We start from the raw sequence: 21,920 nt of genomic DNA, 5'->3' as shown, positions 1-21,920 counted from the left end.
CGCTTCAGCACATAGATAGAGTGAATGTACAGCTCAAATTACTTCTGCCATCTCTTCCCCACTTTATGGAGCACATAGCAGGTACGCTATGAGGACACAGAAGTTATTACATCTATGAGTGGGAGGAAATATTCCCACTTGTAATTCAGTAACAATATAAAAATTTGTAATTAATAACTTAAAAAATGAAATAAAATGACTGGATTAGGGTAGGTGGGATTGTTCATTTTTCCTATTAATACTGGAGGAAAGAGAAATAACTGAGCAATTCTATTATTTTACCAGCAGGGGATGGAGGGAGGACTTTCTCGCTTAAGGAGAGCTGTTGAAGGAGCTGGCTGCCAGTTAGGAATGATTTGACTGCGTTTATGTAAAACTTGTGTTTTCAGTTTTTGCCAGTTTCCGAGAGAGAGAGCAGGGTCTAAGAGCACAAGGCAGGCCCCGCTCGTGCGGCCGGCAAGAGGCCTGGCACAGAGGCCGCCGGGCCGGGCGGCAGGAGGCCGCCGCGCCTGCAGCGCTGGGCGAGCGGCCGCCGGCGCCCCGCTCGCGGCGGGCTCTAGGACCGCGGGGGCGCGGCGGCGGCGGGCGGGTTGAAGGGCTCCCACCTGCCCGCCCGCCGCCGCGGTCTCCGACCCGCCGCGGCCCCCGCGGGGCCGGCAGCGCCGCTGGGCTGCGGGCGATGCCGGGCGCCGCCGCCCGCGATGTTCGCCGCGGGCCGGTTCAGCATCCCGCGGCCCGTCACCAGGAACCTGGAGGACCTGGACTCGGTGCAGAGCGTCCTGCTGCACAGGTCAGCGCGGCGCGGGCGGCCGGGCGGCGCGGGCGGCGGTGCCTGCTGCGTGCCGCCGCCGGGGCAGAGGTGGCGCGGAGCCCCCGCCGCGGCGGGCCGCGCAGTGCCGGCTGCCGGCTCCCCCACGGGGCTCCCCGCCGGCAGCCGGCGGTCGCTTGGCTACTCGCGCTCCGGGAGGCGGCGGCCCCACGCCGCGGGGGCAGCGCTGCCCGAGCGGCGCTCCGAAGGGTGCCCTGCGGCCTGCGCAGCGCTGTGTGGGCACCGGCGGCGGGGGGCTTTCTTCGCTACGCGAGAAAACAGGTTCATAAGCACTTTTTTTAACTTAAAATCCAACTCTCACAAATCATCCACGCTGGGAAATCCTTAAGTGATTGTGCAGGAGGAGCACTGAGAAAAAACTGCTTTTTCCCGTGCTTTCACCATCCCTAACATGCAATTCTCCACACTTTTTCCCTCAAAGAAATCTTGACAATAAGACTTTATTCAGCAGACCAGAACAGGAGTTTGAAAGCCACTCAGTGCTGTCTTCTTTGCGTCAGAGAGCCACTTACACGCTATACTACAAGCTCCATCCCACTCAACTCAAGTATCCAGCAAAAGATCATCTGCAGTCATTCTGTAATGTGCCTATTTCTTAAAATATTTTCTCTGCTAAATTGATTTGTTTCCTACTACAAAGAAAACATGCAGGTTTTCTCAGGATCAGCTCCAAAGAGATCTTGCTATGGGAACTAGGAACTTAATATTTACTCAGCTCCTCTCCAGCCCAAAGCACAAAACTGAGTAGTCATTACAATCCATTTCTATGACACTAAAGATGAAAACATTGATTGCAAGCAGGTAAAGCACTCAGGAATCAGTATATTACTATACTGCACTCTAAAGCAGCTTTATCTGAATAAGAGTAAATGCTCCCATATGCTGCTTCTGATATCTGAAACGCTGCGGATGCATTTGTCAGTCACTTAACAGAAAATGTTCCGCTTCAAAGTCAGATTAAAAACATGCTGCCCCGTGGTTTTGCTTATATTAATATACTTTCTGTATACTAAGGTACTGTTCATGCTTGAAACATTTGCATGTTGATTGACTGTGAATAATAGTTTTCTGTCATGCTTGACCTGTCTGTCATGCATAGCAGGTGATCCTGAAAAAGCCTGTAGATTTAAAGTGAAATAAAAATAGTAGGAAAAGTCTTATTTAAAATTACTGCTACTCAGTAGAGAGAGAGCTCTTAACCCTGTAAGATTTTCTAAAAGATTGAGATAGGTTGAATTACTCTTTCTGAATTCTTCTTGGTGTCTTCCATTGTTTTTACTTTCTTCTTCTGAAATACTTTTTATGACCTATTTTAACAATTTTATAGAGGGAAATTGATTCAGAAGTTTAAAAAGTCAGAAAGATTAGTCTGTTTTAATTTATTCATTCAGCATTAGAGTCTTTTCGCACCAAGTTCTACTCTTTTTCTCACAAAGGAAGCCTTCAATCTCAATATAGTCTGCTTAAATGTAAATACTCCAATTAAAATAACAGTGCGTGTCACTATTCAATTCATATCACTTTACTGTGGATGCTCTGTGTAATAATGTCAGAAAAGTTGTGAAAAAAGATTTTGTAATCACACGTTCTTGTTTATATAATCTTATGAAAACCTTACTGTAAACACAAAACCTTATTTATTAACTAATGCCTTTGAAAAGTGTATGCCTTTTGTCTCTCCTAAGTAAAGCAAAATTTTGAGAGGGGAATTAATCTTGAAAAATCCTCTTGGAAAAAGAGTAACTCATTGTCTTGCATATTTTAACTGAAGCTGTGCACTGGAGAAATAAATTAATTGAAATCTATAACTCAAAGGTCTTGAATTTAGCATTCTAGCAAAACAGATTTGCTGTTGCATTTTCTCCAGATGTTTGTTTGAGCAAAGCAGGTGTTAGCAATAAGAAACAGAATTGTTAAACAAAGAAGAAAAGCTGTCTTAACTTTATCTGCTTGGTACCTGCGTCATGTTATGTATGTTCAGTTGTCAATAGAGCCTCCCTGGAAATACTCGGCTTCTCCAGAAGTTGAATATCTGATTTGCAAATTTGCAAACAAGCAGGAAAGAAAAAAACAAAACAATAATAAGTCATTTAGATCATCTTATTTCTTTATCAGTAGTGAAGAGCTATAATTTCAAGTATGGAAGGGAAGAGGGAAAGCAAAGGGCTGTTTAAAATGCTGTGGATAAATGTGGCCAGTGTAAGAAAGATGGACTCCACTGTAGTCCAGGCACCTCCAGTGAGGTTGGTATCACAGTATTACTAGGGCCTGTTTACACTGCCTCAGCTACACAAAAAAAAGCCAGAAGGCTGGCAGATCTAAACTTCTCCCAGTTTAGAGTACTGCTCAGATAGTACAGAGACCGTACTGCAGTCAGTGCTTTTCCTCACCCACACTGGCATATGGCATGGGTAATGTTGCTGAAAAAGAAGGGGAGATTGTTGAAAAATCACTTAATTGATGTAATTTGTGGACAGTGCACCCTCACAGGCATAAACTGAATGCTCCAGATTATGAGCTAGCATTCACTTAGAGCAAAGGGAGTGGTAATTGGCCCCCAAATATCAGAGGCACAAAACTGTCCCTGCTTTCAGCCCAATCATATCCATGATTCAAGCCAAATACACCTTCTGAATATGGATCAATGAAATCAATCTGGCATATCATTGGTGAATGATGGGTCCTTGTAAAACTGCTAAGATTAGGCCCAACTACACAAAACCAAAAAATGCAAGTTAGAAAAGTCATAAGCACACATCCATAGCTTGCCAAAGTTCCACCTGCTACCAGAAAAGAGACTGAACTCTTCATCCTCAGGTTGAAAAAAAATCAGTAGTCAATATGTAACAATAAAGCAAAATGTTAGTAGTTTAAATTTTCAGTTATGTGGACAGTGGTTAGAATAGGAATTCACAAGTATCTGTACCACAAAACCAAAATTGTATTATACTCCTTTTATCTTCATCCTTTATTAGAAAGGACTAGTGTATCTCTCTGGTATCTCATATACACTTTTTCTTGTAACCCTGATCCACTCTTGAATATTAATTTGAATCAAGGTAGGCTGTAAATTTTAAAGCACAATAACTTTAGAAGCAGGTTAAGCTAAAAAGAAACAAGGAACTCTTGTTCTGAAATTAATGTCTGCACATGGAGTTAGTTCCTTGCAGAAACAGCTAATCAGAACAACCCTTAGGTCAAAGAGAGTGTTCTTTAATTGTCCACTTTTAAATGTTCATTAACTGTTTGTCCAGTAAGGGAAGGTAGTAATACTGGTGCCAATGATGCCCTGTGGCAATTTTTTACCATCTGCTTGTTAATAATAGCAAGCTAACAGGGAAGGCTTATGGAGTTCTGGGGCTCATGGGTTTCTTAGAAGCATCAGCCCAACTACTTGGGCTAAGTGTAAAGGATCTGCTAGAAGACTATTTCAAATCTCTTTCTAACAGTTATGCACAATAAATTGTGAGAGGCTTTCTTTACAAGAGGGATTGTGTAGGAAAATCTGTGTCTCCACTAAAATAAACCCTGCTTTGTGAGATACATGATGTCTTTCCATCTTTAATTGTTTCTCTAGCAGCAAAAATCTCCCAACCATTTCAGAAAAATACTTAGATGATTCCTAACTGCTTCTCTCAGTGGACCAAAATCTTCTGACATCTTTTCCTTCATGATATGCTTATCTCTATAAAACAGCACAACAGTGTAAGACTTCCTCCTTTCAGGAGAGCCCATACTTCTCACTTAGTGAACAAACAACTGGAAACAATTAACCAACTCTTGAACTCAGCGATATTTAACATAACTAACAGAACCATCTGGCATAGACTATCACTTCTTGACAGAAACATTCTGGTACTGTTCACTGCATTAAAGGTACTAGCAAATATAAGTGAAATTAGGGAGGCTGGGACTGCGTATGTCACCTACCTCTATTCAAACTCTAACTCTGGCGGTATCCCTTTTAGAAAATCCCAAGTCATTAGGCTCTTTTGAAAATGTTGTTTATGTGGACTGTTTTGAGGAAGAAAATTGTTTGGGATGCTGGGCACTTTTTAAAGGTTTATTTTTTCCATTTGTTTTTCTGGAAGCAAGGAAAGAACAAAGGTTGGTATAAAGCTTGCATTTTGCCAATTGCAAATAATTGAAGGTCTGAATCTGTTTAGGAATTGTCCCCCATGCACGGATTGTATACTTTGAGTAAAGTGGTTGTTGCCCCCTAAGATAGGAAAAACTTAAATTTTCTACCATGTCCTGTCCTAAACTGAATGAAACCATACTGTTAAACTTCTGCTTTTTTTTTTTTTTTTTTTTTTTTTCTTTCTTTAGGCAGGAATATTTCTGTCTCCTTTGGAAGATTTGTGTGATTAAAATCATACAACAGTCATTAATCTGTAAAAGAAATCTTCTATAGGCACTTCAGAATCATAAGTGGTCACAAAATTAACAAAATTTAGTTTAGGGTATCTCCACCTGCTCCAGTTGAAGCCTTAATCACATAGTTAAGAATGAGTCCAAAATATTCCTGTCTGTTAGTTCACTTGAATTTGTATTTATTAGCAAATGTTTCCCTAAGACGGTTTAAAGCACAGGAATTTCATACCAGAATTGAGACTCCTGCGGTATGCTCCAGCACTATAAAACCTCACTGCTGAAGCTGTGCAAATATCCCACTGAGCAAAGATTAAATCCAAAGTATTAAAAATGTTCCAACAATTATTCTCCATCCCTTTCCTTATGCTCCATGCTATCTTGATAGGCTTACTGACATAGCTACACAGCAAGTTGTCTGCAGGGTTGCTATGGGTCTTGTTCTTCATGGATGTGAATAATTAAAGTCCTGTAAATTGAGTAGGTTTCCCCCTGCCCTTTCTGTTTATTGTGCATGATTTTGCATTTGTAGACCTTACCGTTAAGATGCCCAATCATCTACCTTGTTTGAGTCTGTCTAAAGTATTTCATTTTCCTCCACAACTTAACTGCTCTCCTGACTAAGCTGAAGAAAAGTGATTTTACTGTCATGGCTCTTTAAATGATTATAATAAAGCATAACACGAAGCACAGAGGTATGCCAATGCTAACCATTTGATGTGATGAAAATTATTGCTTAACCCAGGATTCTCTTCCCAAATCAGTTTTTGATTATAAGCAGTGCTTTGAGGCTCACCCCAGGACCAAGAGTTTCATTAATAGTCTCTTTTATGCGACTGTTGCTGAGGCCTTAATATCAGACAACTAAATAAATAGTCTGTTCTCCATTATGTGTTCCTTTTTGACCCTCTGATTTTCAAGAGACTGGTGAAGCTTAGATGTTTGTTTTGAGAAAGTAAACTGGGAGGATGGGCACTTCCAAGTGTTTGTTTATTATCCCTGCGAGTGAAAAAGGGAAGGAGAGCGGGTCCTTCTGCCAGATGCTACGCTAAAACAACAATTACCTCCTTACAATTACCACCGCCGGGCTGCGGTACGTGCCGTAATTAGCGCTTCTGAACGCGCTGAGTTCAGAGACTGGCCGGCTGCCGAGCGGGACCGGGCGGCGGGGCTTTCCGCGGGTGCCCGCCATCACCGGCGGCGAAGCGCCCGTTAACGGTCCGCGCGGGCGGCCCTGGGCGGCGCGAGCGCATTTCCCCCGGGAGCTAACTGCCGCGGGAGCTCGGCGCTGCGCGGAGGCTGGGCCTTCCCCAAAGCCGCTCCCCTCGCAGGGCTGCGAAGACTCGAACCGCCCGGCCACGCCGCTGCCGCTTCAAGCTTCCCCCGTCTCCATGGCTCCGCTCCGGGGCCGCCAATGGGCGCGCGCGGCGCTGGTCACGCGGCGGCGCGGTGTCATGGCGTCCGGGGACGGCGGCGGGCGCGCAGCCGTGGCTGGCATGGAGCCGTGGCGCGGAGAAGCCGCTGAGCGCGCGAGCAGCAGCAGCAGCAGCAGCGAGAGCGGCTCGCGCACCGCCTCGCTGTCCGCGAGCTCCGAGTAAGGGCGGGGCGAAGCAGGGCGGGTGGGGGGAGCGCGGGGCTCCTGGCCCTTCGCGCGCGGGCCGCTGGGAGCTGCTGTCAGCGGCGGCCGTTACCGGGGGCGCCAACGGTCGGCAGCGGGGCGCTGAGCCGACAGCGGGTGCCTGTGCGCGGGGCAGCCGGGGCCCACCGCAGGCCCCGGCGGCTGCGGACGCTTACTGCCGTCCTCTGAGACTGAAGTGCGTGCGGTTATACCCGGCCGATGCCTGCGAGACTAAAGCCTTTATTGTACTCTTCAGACGAACATTGAAAACTTGTTCATTTCACCCTTTTCCCTCTGGAAACCTTTTTCCCCCCCTAACTATTATTTGAACGTATTTTTCTTGCTGAGAACACGATTCTGCCTTCAGAAACTATCCTGAACTATAATCAGATTGTATATAAGAAGAGCATTTGGTTTTGGTAGTACTATTTCTACATGCAGAAAATGTATGTATTTTTTCATCTTTAAGACTACTGGGTTTTGGCATAGTAGCCCTAAAAGTAACATGATGAGCTCCAGTATTAGTTTAGCTAATAGGCAATTTTTGGATCAATTGTATTCCTGCTGGACACTGCCAAAGAGAGATAAGTGGAAGAATGGACTTGGCTCATATAATATTAAAAATGCTTTATCATTTGAGATGCGTTTCTCTTTAATCATCTGTCTTGGGAAATGGGAGGTGAGAAGACAAGACTGTGTAATACCAGTTATACTAATATGTACTTCTAAAGGCATACACACAACCAGCAGTTTCTTGTTTGATTTTTATAAAAATTTACTGTCTGGCTGTCATTTCAATATTTTGAAATTGTGTTTGAAGGTCTAATGGATAGCATTTTATTTTGCATGTATTTTCATTATATAATATGGTGGGGGAAAAAAAGGAAAATTTCTGTGGGAGAGGTATGAAGCATGTTTCAACATAGGTTGTTTTGTAGCTGTCCCATCCACCTGGCTCAGTGAGAGGCAGAGCTGCTGGGCAAGCACCTACATTTTAGTTGGACTTTGTGCCTCTTTCTCTTTCCCTGTATCTTTCTCTCTTTTTCTCTTCCCCCCACCCGCCCCCGCCCCCATACCATGTAATAGGTTCCAGTAAAAATCAGCGAGGAAGCTGGAGAACATGAGTGTATGAATTGCTGTGCAAACTGATATTTTGACTTGTGCTGCATAGAAAAAAAAGCATTTCTAAAGAGCACAGTGCCTTTTGAAAAGGGAGTTAAAAGGCTATCACATGCCACAGGAGTTTCTGCTAGCCTAAATATTATTTTGTTGTAAATTTCTAATGTTTCCTTATTAATATCGCTTCCCCCACTTTTTTATATGTACCAGAATGTGTGATTTAATAATAAAGTCATTTTATTTCTTATATAGTACCTTCTGAGAAGTCACTCAGATAGCTGTCTGGCCTCAATGTTCATTAAGTGTTGTTATCATGCTGATACTTTTTTGAGTAGTAACTTGCAAAGATACAAATTCTGGCTTACTCATGACCGTAGCTAAATCCAGAATATTTAAACTATCATGCGTGGGGGCTTAGTTACCTCTTCCTTTAAGAGCATCAACTTGGGCAAAATAATGTATCTAGAGAAAGTGCATGGTATTTATATTGGTACTTCTTAAAGTAGTCATCAGTAGACTTCTTTAAGTCACTGGTGTTCCAAAAGGGAATAATATTGGATAGCTCTTTATATTCTTTGTTCAGTCAGAACCTCTCTTGGCCCCCTTATAATTGCTGTGATGCAGTGTCTGTGCATACTGTTCTTTGCTTAGCTAGACCTTGGAGCTGTATTGTATTGTTCATGTGTATTCAAATTAATGATATATTTGAATTCTGTATTAATTCTATCTCTAAACAAAGTGTAATTCCTGGATTCAATAAAGTATAACTAGTTGTAGTATAAAGTATACGTTAACAATTGTGTGTGGTAAATGATCTTGATTATTATGTAAGTCTCCATTTTGGTTTGTTCAAGTAATTACATTCTGTACTGGTTTGTTCTAGTAATTATGTGTTTCTTAAAATGTACTGTCTAAAACTGGACATGGCTGACACATGGCCATTGCCAAATTAGGACAAAAACATATTTTGTCTTGCATATGGTACTCCTGTTACACATCCTTCAGTTGCTTTGCCTTTTCTTTGCGACAGCATGATGCTGTTGACTTATAAGTTATCTGCTCCAACAGCCAAACTTTTGCTATAGCAGCATTGCTTATTTACATTTTTTCTGTTTTCTATTTGCTTGTGAACTTGAGTGAACTATTTTCAAATTGTCTAAAAAAGTGTTATCATAGTTTTCTTTTTTTTTTTCGTAAAAGTGGGTTTTAAATGTTAATCTAGTCTTTTCAAGGGCTTGCAGTGCAATCCTTTTAAACATGTACAGTAAAAATAAGGGGAGAGGACCAATAGGATGGTACTCTTCCTGTAAGAGAAAGCCTCATCATGCCCAGAAATATAATTAGTTATTAAAACCTGAATGTGAAAGGAGCAAGAATTTTAACAAAAGGGAATATTGGATAACACTTTTTTTCCCTCACGCTCTCCTTATCCCCACTCTACTTGAAGTAAACGGATGTCACTTGCACAGTAGCCCTCTGTATCAGAGATATCACTGATCGTTCTTCTTTCTTTCTTCTTTCTTTCCTTCCCAGTGATCTTGAGCCTGAGTGGCTGGATGGCGTGCAGAAAAATGGAGAATTATTTTATGTAGAACTAAGTGAAAGTGAAGAAGAAATTCTGCTTCAAAACAGCTGTCCGGAAATGCCAGCAGTGAATCACGTCAGATTTCGTGAAAATGAAGCTGAAGTTATTCAAGAGGGATCACGAAAAGAAAGAAAATATGAACTGAAGAAATTCACCAAACTTTTAAAAAAGAAGAATCTTTTACCAAAGCATTCTGGTAAAAAAGGCAGTGGAAGCTGCAGTGGGCACTCCGCTGGTCCTACTTCCATACTGAAACACCAGTCCACTCAGAAAATAGGTGTCAATGTCCAGCAAAAATTCAAAGATATATATCTTTATGTAAATCCCAGAAAACTCTGCAGTACTGGAGGAGAGGAGCAGCTCAGGCTGCTGGAGGCCTTAGTAGGGATTGTTCATCAGTCTTCATGGAGCAGCAGAAGAGCAGAAAAACAAGGCGGGAAGGATAAAGGCATCAGAGGAAATAGTGAAGAGAAGCTTGTAGTACATGGTTTGGTGCCAGGTAGTTCAGCAATTAAAACTGGTCAAATTTTGATTGGTAAGTAATCAAGTAAACAGTTAACTTTTGCTGTCTCCCTTTGAAATGAAGATTTTTGTATGCTTTTGAGAAAAGCAGATGACTTGAATATTCCTGAGACTTAAGTCATTATTTAAATGACTACCTTCTCTGTTTCTTAAGTATTATTTTAAATAAATGTCCTTGCATTTCATGTTTTGTTTCCTGTTCAATTTTACCATATTACTGGTTCTGAGAACATATGATGTAAACTAGAAGGAATTAAGATACTAAGAAGATGACTTTCCTTCAAGCTTATGGGGAGTAAGTAACTTGAAGTTAGTAATTTGGAAAGAAAAACAAAGAAACCTTCCCAACTTGAATTTAATGCAGGACTCTCTCAAATAGATAAGTGGGGCTGCAGAAAAACTTCAGTCAGTCAAATACTGTATCTTGTTTTTATCCCCCCTCCACAATAAGAAGCTCTACTGTATATGCATTATATGGATTTTGAGAACTTAAAAAATGAGGAAAACTTGCTGAATAAGGTATGTTCATGTGTTATAGACCCCTTCACAATCTTATCTGAATATTCTTCTGTTTAGCAAAGTAAAAGCTTTTCCTTCGGCGGTTGTGATCGTAAGGCCTCTCGTATACAGAGAATCTGCTGTCTGAGGAGGCAGAGAGCCAGTGTAGCAGCACTCTTGTGCTGGTTTGGCTCAGACACTTCCATGAGCTGATGCAACTAAATAACCTGGCAGAAAACTAACCCAGAAGAAAAACTGTCTATTTTTTTGCTGATCTAGTAGGTTAAACTGGGTCACAGAAAGTCTAATGAGCACCAGAGCTTGAATAAGTGAGGGCAAGGAGCTCCTGTGGCCGGTTGTGAGGGAGCGGAAGCAAGAACTCCCACTTGTAGCATCAAGGGGAGCACTCCCTTGGAGGAAGAGAGCAAAGATACGTGATGTTGGTTAGATCACAAAAATCTGAATATTATAGTAGCACAAATCCCACAAAATCAGCTTCAGCACTTTTGAAATTGTAGTGTTGTGTGTGTAGAAAGACAAATCGTGCTTTTGCTAGCTGATTCTTCTAGCATGTGTTTTGGGTAGGGATGCTAAAGAATACTCTGGGGGGAAGATTGTATAACTTTCAAATTTTACCAGAAAGAACTGATTAGCCAAGAAATGGAGAGTGCAGAATCAGGTGTGAGAGGGAAGAGGAGGGAGAGAGGAAGTAATTTTCAGCTTGACCTGCTGCACTTAATGAGTGTTAACCTAATTAGTATAACAGTGTATAACCTTTAAGTTAATTTTGTTAATTTTAACAAGCATGAAGGCAGAACAGCATAGGCAAATGCAAGGCCTAGGAGATAACCTTCTAAATGGTGATAGTCCTTCATTTGCTGCTCTTGATACTTTCTGGGCATGAGAGGGACAAACAAAATTGTATGGTATATTTTCTCATTTTCTTGTTTTTAAATAGAAGAATATTTAACTTTAGCTGAAGAACCTGGTGTCGTAGGCTATCATCAACCAATACTGCTTGTTTTCGCATATTGGAAACAAATATTTTCAGGCATACTGCAGTTATTCCGCTTTAAACTGAGAAAATGAGCTGTAATCCATGCCAACAGTATAAAATGTATTATTTTCATATAAAAATACTTCCAAATTATACATCTGTAGTGAACACTGAGTACTCTAAAATTTTTATGTGGTGTCTAGATACAGAGATGTTTTGCATAAATTAGATGCTTAGGTTTCAGTGCTTTTGGCATAAAGAATATACAGTAAAAATCTTTGTTCCTGACAGAAAGCTGTCTGGTTTACTGTCTCCACATTGCACATCAGAGGACGAGATAGTTATACACCCAAAACCTGATCTGGAAATACCTGTAATTCTGTAGAGAAAATTTCTGTCCAACTTCTGACCTTGTCAGGATCAGAAGAGTCTATGAAAAATAGAGGAAAAGTTTGCCCCTTTGTTGGCCTTTTCCTCTCTTTCTCCCTCCCCCCTTTTTTTTGAAGTGTTAAAAGCAATTCAGCAATTCTTGGGAATTCTCTTGCCAGCTGTGGAAGTAGTCAGTATGGAATATTTCTGTGGCCAGTGTAAAATTCAAGTATTTGCACAAAGTTAGCAGTTCATCGAGCCATTCACAAACTGGAAGTGCTTGATCAGTACAGCGTGGTGCCTGTTGCTCAGTCTGCTTATAACTTTGTTCATCTTTGTGGACCTGCCTATTCACAGACACTAATCTGTTCTTGCTTGTTTTTAATTATTTTAACAGCATGTGATGATGCAGGCCCTTTTTGTAGTAGTCTTTCCGAAGTAAACACCAAATACATTTCCATCTGAGGATGGAATGTGCTTTGAAATAACTCACTGTGATCTTCCTGTTGACCATTTTGCATCAAGCGTTTGTCATGGGCAAGACAGTCTTGGCTCAGGGAGTTGATACTGAATTGAATTTTCTGCCTATCAACACAAAACTTCTCGGTTTCAAGTATTAAGAAAAAGAAAACAAAGAAACAGTTAAACACCTAAGGAAACACCTTACCCCCTAGCCTGAACTTCAGTCAAATGCCGCCCCTGCTCACCTTCCTAGTCTAACTTCCCCTCTTTCCAGCATGGGTTATGCTCCCTCGGGCCAAATTCCTTCGGTGAAGTGAAGGGCCACATAGGAGGTTGGGGTCATGTACATAGCAGTTTCCTCCTGCTGCTCCTTGCTTCTTTCTTGTTTTCTTTTGCACCAGCGTGAGTCCTCCACCTCAGATGCTCAGGGGTGTCCCTGCCCGGTGCGGGCTGCCTGCGGTGCGCAGTCCCTCAGGTGGTCCGTGTTGGGGCACGGGTCGCTTCCAGGCCCCAGCCCTTTCCCCAGCGGCTGTAGCTCTTCCTTAAGCATGTGTGAGCAGAGGTGCCAAGGCTCCCCTGGCTGGCTGAAGTTTGGGTGGGCAATTACAGGGTATTTACAGTGTCAGCATCAGCCCAGCTCCTGCCTTCCTCCCACACAGGGCACCCCTGCAGCCCCCTGCTACCAAAACTCTGGCAGTTATGCCCAAGGATATTCTAACTCGCTAATCGTATTTACATTTGAGCTCTCTAGCGTTTGTTTTTTTTTCCCTCCAAGACTTGGGTTTGTAGTATTTTGAAATATAGCCAAGTTACAGATTAATTTGTATTTTTATTGGCAAATTAGTTAATTTCAGTGATAAGTGCAGTAGCCACTTAAATGGTAGCAAGGCTGAACCTAAGGGAGACTAAACTCTCTGTGTTTTCACTCTGAATGAATAGTTAAAAAGTGGTCATTGCTTTAACATTTTTAGTAGAAGTAACTGCTTTTTCTTCCCCCAAATAATCACTGTATTCAGGTGGCTTCTTCAATTAGTTTGGATATGTGTATCTCTACAGCTTTCAACACTTAAAACATCTGTTCATTATTTGTGCACTACATTTTATTATTATTTTTTTAAGTTTGCATATGGAAGTCGTAAGTCTTGTTGCTGTACTTTATTAACTGGGTAGAATGTAGGTGCTGACCATATGAAAGTACATATAACAGTTTTGTAAGCTAAAAAGCTGCTGCTTTATGACTCTGTAAAGGTTGCCTCTTTACTCATGTGTTCAGTTTTTCAGTTCATTTCTCTTTCATGTATTTCATGTTCACCCTCCACCTTAAATTTTCAAAAAAACAAAAAGCCCTCATTGATTTTAAGTTCTTTCTGTCACATTCATTCTGGTTAAGATGAAATGCAGTTGCTTGTATCTCAGTTTCTTAAATGTTTTTTGTATTTTTGGCGAAATTCATTTTCCTTACCTGAGTGAGTTCGTTATTAACAACGTGCAAAGCTTGGTCTGCTAAGTAAAACTTTCTAGGAAACTCTTAAATTAAGTCTCATCTTTGAGATTGTCTTGAAAAATAGAAAGCTCCACCAGATATTCACTTTTAGGTCCAGATAAAGGAAGGCTATGGTAGGAAAAGCCATTATAATACAATTTCTTTTCTTTAGATTGAAAGGTATCAAGTTCTGAGCAATGGATACTTCTTAAGCATTTCTGCTGATCATCTTTACAGTGGTATAAATGGAAAAGTGATTTTAGTGGCACTCAAAATACAAGAAAGCTCTTTCATTGCCACAGAGTATTGTTACTTTTGTATCTCTAATTCTTATTACACTCGTCACTGAGTATCTGAATATTTTGCATTAATTCTCTCACCTGATCACTAGTTTTATCTGTCAGAATGCTGTGAGAGCTACCTAGAGGGACAGGGGTTAATTCTGAATGGTCATAATGGTGAACCATAATAATTCAGTCTTGAATGAGTATGCAAAAGATGCAAGTTATTGTGCAAGCTTCACCTGAAAGATCCAATCCCATTTACTGATAGATGATTTTCTATGGGTTTCTAATACAACAGTTTTGCTGGTGTTACATAGGAGAGTTATCTGTTTTTTTCCCCTGAACAAAGAAATGTTTAAGAAGCAATCCTTGCTCTTTTAATTTGAATAGTAAAAACACAGATCTCACTGTTGGGAGATCTAAAGTTCAAATCCTCTGAATAATGTCTTAATTCAGCGACTGGTCATGGACTGGTGAAACAGGCAATCATTGCTAGAGAGGAAAGTATATCTGTTAAAAGTGTATAGCATAAACCAGTCGTTTAAAACAGTAATTCATCTACATAAAGATAAGTGACTTGAAGGCATCTTCCTACAGTCAAGGTAAATACTGTCTTTGTCATTTGCAAGATGAACATGGAATTAGGATTTCTGTCAGAAAAATGTTTGTGAAAGAGCCATAATACTGTGAGAGTCTGAGTTTTTCTTAAGAGATTACCATATATGGTGTATTTGCTGAAAAGGCTCCCTAAAGCAGAGACGTTGGACATTTAAGAGAGAAATACTGAGCTTGCATAAGCTTTGCTATGTTCTCACTGTGGAGTTTGGGATGTCGTTTATGTTCTTTTAATCTCCTCTTGAAGCAAAACAGCATTGGTTTGGGTAAAAGCAGCCTCTTAACATATAAAACAAGTAATTGATCTGGCTTTCTTCAGTAGAATGTGTTCTACACACTTTGCCTTTTTTGGAAAGGAGTATGTGAACATTTATAAGACTTCCTCTAAGTCACTACCAAGAACAGAGGAAGTTAAATATCAAGAATTCATGAAAAAGTCTCAGTCTCTCTCACATGAACAGCATGGTTCTGATTTTAATTCATCCAGAAATGTTCACTTTCCATCACAGCATGTAAGTGGTATTCAGTTATCAACCAGTGTCCCCTAGCTTCATGCAAAGAAATTCTGCTTTTGGTAAAATTACACTCAGGTTTATCTCTAGGACTGGGAGACTTAATAGAGATAATAGACCTGTACTTCATGGGGCAAAACTGTAGGCATTTTTGGAATAAACATTTGTGAGGATGCCAAAAGTCCCAAGACTTTCCTAAACTTTCTCTTTTTTTGGAAATAAGGAATAATTCCATTTGCAAAGCAGGTGTTTGCAATCAATATATATAGTTATTAGACAATACTGACTTGATATGAGAAGTATTTTCTAATGAGATGAAGGAGAAAGTGGAAAGATTGAACAAAGAAAGCAGGAAAGTCCAGAATGTCATCTATCTCTGTTCCATCACTCTAGTAAAACTCAGGTCTGTTTAGTTTTTTATGGAGAACGTATGGGCGTGTGTGTTACAGCTTCTTTGAGGAATGAGAAAAATCTTTTTATATAAATGACAGAACTCAAAAGCTTAATTATTCATTCTTTGTTACTGCCCCCCCCCCCCAAAAAAAAAAAAAAAAAAAAAAAAAAAAAAGTTTATTCCTTAAAGAGAAGGCTATGTATTTTTCTAAAGATGTATTTATTGACTCAAGTTCTGATATCTTGGAGCTGCTTCAGTAAAAACTTTCTTTTCTCTATGGCCACTGCATACTGCCTCTTCTAAAAATGGAAAAGACTTTGACTTTGTTCTAATGTTCTTCATCTTGTAACATATGTACTAGTGACTTTCATGATAGACAATAGTGAGCTTGTATTTTCTGGCAGAAGTGCAAGCCAATAAAAGCAGGTGAAATAATATCCATTCTCAACAGTAAAATTCTTGTATGCAACTGGTTTGATTAAAAAGGTGGGAAACTACATTATTGTAGATCATTTTTGAAAAGAACATTTTATAGAAATGTCTGCCTTTTGTCTAAGCATATATGTCTACTTCAGCAAAAAGGAAAAAAAATTACTCTGAGCTCTGTTCTTAAGAAGAGTGGGTTGGAGGTTTTTTTCGCCTCTTTACAGAGAGCATAAGAATCACTGAAAAATGCAGTTGCAGTACTATCTGTTCAACAACTTCTCTCTAGTAAAATGTCTTTTTACATCTGAAATTCATCTCTGGTTTAGTCTAGGAAGATCAAGTAAAAAATTTGACTTAACTCTGCAAACCATCAAGTTAAAAAAAAAGTAATTTTTAAAATCAACTGAAACAATTGCAAATATGATTTACCCTTTTACTTTGTTTAACTTAAATTGCTTGAAGCATATTTAAGCTAATTAGAGTAAACTTTGTACATTCATATATACTTTTTTTCCACAGACTTGATGTCCAAGGACTTAAGTCAGTCTCACTTTCTTTTTTTTTCACACTGCTAAGGGAAGAAAATGATCCTCGAAGAAAACATTGTTACAAAAAAATCTAACAAAGGAACACTTGCGTATATAAATGCTCACTGGCATTAATTATCCCACTGGGTAGATCTTGTGGTGATGTGCTTCTTCCAGATATTCTATGTTCATAATTTTACATACTTCCTACTGTGTCAGTGATGTGTTTCATTCTATTACCTAATAGTCTCTATTCATTTAATTGCTGCTGTGCTTTGTCAAAAAAAGAACATAAAACAAAATACCTTTGGAAAGTGCGTACTGATAAACGTAGCCTTTCTCAGTTGTATGTCAAGTTGCAGTTGTTTAACAGTGATGCAGCATTTTCTGGCTAAATGAGGATAGCCTTATGGGACTGTTTTGGCTGTGTCTACTGGAAAGCTGTTCCATTTATGGTGCGTGATTACATTTTTACAAATAGAATGGAATAAATATTTATTACTGCAATGAAAGCTTTGCATACATACATTGGGCATCAAATAAATAAAACACTTTGAATATGTATCATTTAAATACTGAGGAATCTTTTCTTTTCAAAGTGTCTCTAAATATTCTGCCCTGTGAGATGTGGTACAAATATATTCCCATAAGTGCTAAGGTGAATATGTCCTTACAAAATGTGTGCAGCTGGTTTGAATACCATTGTGCAGCAGAGGATTAGATGACCAGACTGCTGTCCTTACAACAAAATTCATAATTTCCCTAGTAAAGCTAACAGGACTAATAGAACAAACAACTTTTGTTTAAACAATGTTCCAGATTACTAGGAGAGCAAATTCTGTTTTCTGTTATATTTGTGAATGATGATCTTTAATACATGGTACTCTGCTGACACACACCTTAGTAATTCTGTTCATAAATTTTCATTATATTAGTGTAGCTTGAGTACACCACATTTGGTTACTAACTTGCAAGTCCTGGGGCTCTGGCAAAGGCTCCTTCAGTTTTTTTTTAAATATTTAACTTTCAACTTTCCTATCTTTGAATTGTTGCTCTGTTGAAGATTCAGCAGGCCAACACTTTACTGTGGTGCATATCAGGAAATAGTTATAGAAAAAGCTGCTATTACTTGCAATAGAAAAACAACTGATTTAATTCCTACCAAGGAATGATTAGATTTTGTCTGTATAATAAAACTTACCTCTTTGGGGTTTTGCTATAAATAAGAATTATATTGAATTTTGCTTTAATGCAAAATACCAGTGAGTAAGTTGTGATTGCCTAGTTTATTAGAGAAGAACCTTGTCTTCATTCTCTTCAGGTTGTTTTTGATTTTGCTTACTGCTAGTTATGAAAAGTCCTTTCTCCCCTTAGCCTGGATTGTGTCTTGCACCTATTTTGAACCATCAGCCTAGTAGCTGAGAATAATTCCAATTGCATTTGGTGGCTTTTAACCACAAGGTGAAAGGTAAAAATAGCAATAAGAGTGTCAAAATCCTTTCCAACTTTCTACTGGGTAACAAAGTGCAGTCTTCAGCAGATTCAGAGGAATTGGAGCAGCCTTAGAGCCACAGATTCTACTGCTCTTTGGCATGGAAATGTCATTACTGTCACCGTTTGTTTAAGCTGAACAAGTCTTGTCCCTAGCAAACTTGGTGTATGCACTGAACCTAGAAGTTCCTCAGTGCTTCATTTCTGCAGTTGAGCAAAATTTTATTGGCAAGTAAAGGCTCAAGATGTTGTTATACTAACGTGCATATTTGCTATGAATCCATGTCTTTTTTCTGATTTGTTTACACCATCTGAAAGAACAAAGAGGATTGCTGCTACTAGCCGGCTGAGGATTTCTCTACTGCAGATATAGTTGACTGCTGCTGTAATATTGTCTTCTGATGGCATTTCACGTGTCCTGGGACATAAGAGAGAGCAGTGTCAGGAATGCAGCTTCTAGTCTGCCCAAGGTGTCCTGGAGTTCATGTGTTTCCCAGCAACCTACTAGTGTAGGAGCACTAGTGGGATAAACTTGCAAAGGAGATGCTGGTTTATTGCACTTTTTTCAATACAGCTCACCAAAATGTGCTAAGTAGATAAGTTTTTTTTTTTTAAATCTGTAAACAGAGGAATTAACTGTCTGGTTGTCTCTGGATTTAAGACATGCATACATCCTCTATGCAAGTCCTAGAATTTTCCTTCTCCTCAGACCTTCCCCCCACACTAGAATAACTCGTATTGCATATGCTGCCACTCTCCCTAACTGCCCTGTAACAGCTGTTTGGACAACTTGGTGTTTGCTGTGTCCGCTTGTGAACTGCCCCTGGGCAGCCTGGAGCCCCAACAGAACAGATAGTGAGCGCAGGGCGCAGGTTTACTTGGGGCAAAGGAAAAGGGAGCGCGGCTTCTCTAGCCAGCAGCTGACTGAAAGAACTTGCAGTATTTCTAACAGTTGGTGCCCCCCCCGCCAGCTTTGTCTGAAATTTAGTAATTGGCTCAGTTTTTAATAGTACAACTGCAGAAGCTTCATTTCCTTAGACAATGAAGCCTGAAGGTAGCTAGTTCAAAAGAAAACCTAGTAGTTCCATCAATCCATTTTACGTTTTCATTTGTTCATTAAGTGCCTCACAGTACATACGCGTTACACTCTTCTAAAAACTAATGTTAATAATATTGGAGAGGATGTGGAGGTATTTAGGGTAGTATTTGTGCAGCTCAAGCAAAACTGGACTTGCTTTTCAATTTGCTCTCCCAGAGTAGCACTTGGTATTTTTATTTCACTCCTGTAAGGAACAAGAACAACCTTGGGATCAAGTCACTTTCAAACTTAAATAAGAAATTTCTTTCTTTCCTTTTACTTTCCTTTCTACAGACAGAAAACTCAAGTGAGCAAACTATAAACTAATCAAGCTTTTCATGGTGTAGGACAGAAAGCAGAGGCAACTGAAAGCGACACCGACAAAAACCAAGTAGAAAATAAGGCCCATTTTTTTCCTCTGAGGTTGAATATTTGGGGTCTGGAAAGGACTTAATGAACCATCAAGTCCTGTATCCTGGTATCACTGGCAGTCATTTCATACATTTTTTTTTCATAAATGTTTGTAGCTTCATCTTAAATGTTTTGCCACAGCTAGCTTTACTGGAAAGCTTTTCAGAATTCCTCTGCTTTGAGAGTATGGAACTCTATTCTAGCTGTATTTGTACCTTTTGTAGTGAAAAGTGCTTCTAACTTTGGGGGTGGGCATCAGAGAAATAGTGAGGATCATCATTTATTGGCAGCCTCTGTTCTAATTTAGGTGCAACTTAAAAATTCATCCTAAATGTTCCAAATTACCAGTTTAAGTTATCAGGCTGGTTGAATTAGTCTCCCATTAACATACCAAAAATATCTTTAGTCTCCATCTTTTTCTTCCTGCTATTACCACCACTTTTTTTTTTTTTTTTTTTTTTTTTTGGTATATGTATGGCCAAAAATCTTGTATTTTTACTTTTTTATTCCTTTGTCAGGTCTAAGCAGTTACAACTTTTGATACTCATTTGTAGCTTTACACTTCCTAACTTCTTGGTTTTCTTCATTGATCCTTCTCCTTTTCTTTTCCTTCTTACATATTCCATGCTTAAATCTTCTGTCCTTTTGAGAAGGAAGGGGCAGGGATTATCATCTAATTGTTACTGGGATACTCTCTAGAATATTCTTCATTGCTTAAGATAGAAATTCCAGTTCTTTTTTTCCACTTTTAACTTGAATGTAGATTTTAAGTTTGTAAGCTGTAATTCAGTTCTGTTTGCTTTCACAACTGCCTTTGATTTTTTAAACCTTCTCCATTTGCAGTTAAATACTTTCTTTGGGATCTTGTTTTATATTTATATATCCAGTAATGGGAAAAGAATCAGTTTTAGAAAACACAAGATGACATTAGGCAGGAAGAATTGGCAGAAAAAAGCACAAAGAGGGCTGACTAAGAAGCCACAGAAGTAGGCAGGGCATGAGAAAAGAGGAGAAGGCACTAAGTCCTGAAGTGGTCCGAAAGACAGAGGAGGTGTAGGGGTAACATGAGGTAGCTATGATAAAACAGGAGTTAGGATAAGTGAGGTTTCCCAAGATGAAACCAGCCAAACTAACTACTAGTTACCACCCCCTGCTTCCCTTTTGCTAACTCCAGTGCTCATTTGAGGGAGCATTTGTGTTACAAAAGTTACCCACCAAAAGTACAAATGGCTTTCTGCCAGTTTAGTGATCTGAGCTAAGTTATTAAGCTGTCTGACAAGTGCCAGGACTGGTTCAGAGAGAGAAGCTAAGGGATGACATTGCCCCTTTTGGCAGGAGTTTTCCCATAGTTAGGCTCAGCCAACACTAGAAACCTCTGCTGGAGCTAATGGGCTAGAACTTGAAAACTTAAGTACAAGAAGAGTGAATTTTGGAGAGCTTTTGGAAGCAGCAGTGTTTATATCAGTAGAGGTACCAGTAGAGGATTGGCAAGTGAGCAGAGATGATTCAGGAGGAAAAAGAAATAGGTCTTGGGCATACTTGATTGGATAAAGTTGTGAGGCTTTTTTGATCAAGTAACAAGAGTGATTCAAGCTTAGACGGAAGAGGAAAGGCTTTGAGTGTTATCTTGATAAAATGATACTCGACTGGCAGTGAGAGCTTAAGAGCTTTGAGGTGATAGACTAATGTTTCTAAACATAATAAATGTTGCATGTAGATACCATCTACTTAAATGTAATGAAAAGTCATTTAAGATCGTTCAAATGCCACATCAACTTTGAAAAGAAAACCGTGTCATTTTTGTATTGCCTGTGTAATACTCTCTCACTTTCTTATGTTTTTGTCTGTTTTACCTCCAGGAGATGTTCTAGTTGCTGTAAATGACGTCGATGTGAATTCTGAAAACATAGAAAGGGTTTTGTCATGCATTCCAGGTCCCATGCAGGTACAATAGTTGAAAATCTATTCCAAATACCTTCTGTAGAAACAAATACTATGGTTTCTGTCCTACTTTCCTTAGGAAAAAAAAATATTTTTTCTTGAAATTTCCCTATCTAATTTTTGAAGATGTTGGTTGATTGCAGTCAAATTTGAAAGAAAGCAGAAATGTCAAAGAATTTAATTCTAGTGAATTTTGTGAAAATGGGTAGGTAGGTGCAAATAAGAAACTCAAAGCAATGTCCCACTGAGGGACAGAGGACACTGTTCAGCTCTTGCATATTCTTTCTGTCATCAGCCCAAGTCAGAAAGCAGGTGTGAAATTATATAAGAGTTGGCATGCATGTAGGTTTAGATTAATCATAGCAGCTGACGTTTTTTGACCAGTGTA

At 39.8% G+C, this 21,920-nt stretch overlaps 1 protein-coding gene across 3 annotated transcripts in view; it reads left to right on the top strand.

Moving 5' to 3' along the window:
- The first annotated feature begins 672 nt into the window (after window positions 1–672).
- Window positions 673–21,920, top strand: part of INTU (inturned planar cell polarity protein) — a 54,210-nt gene continuing 32,962 nt past the window's right edge. For 2 of the 3 annotated variants that reach the window (XM_062573987.1, XM_062573986.1), the window contains exons 1-3: window positions 673–790; window positions 9,471–10,057; window positions 21,451–21,536. In XM_062573987.1, coding sequence (XP_062429971.1) covers window positions 702–790; window positions 9,471–10,057; window positions 21,451–21,536 — 762 coding nt within the window. In that variant the 5' untranslated portion in view covers window positions 673–701. Of the gene's footprint in view, window positions 791–6,654; window positions 6,795–9,470; window positions 10,058–21,450; window positions 21,537–21,920 lie in introns of those variants that run through there. The other variant, XM_062573985.1, reaches the window with a different exon arrangement.

The sequence above is a fragment of the Rhea pennata genome, chromosome 4 (assembly GCF_028389875.1).
Source record: "Rhea pennata isolate bPtePen1 chromosome 4, bPtePen1.pri, whole genome shotgun sequence".
Taxonomy (NCBI): Eukaryota; Metazoa; Chordata; class Aves; order Rheiformes; family Rheidae; genus Rhea; species Rhea pennata.
The sequence above is the reverse complement of the archived record's forward strand: the minus strand, read 5'-3'. Positions and strand labels throughout refer to the sequence as shown.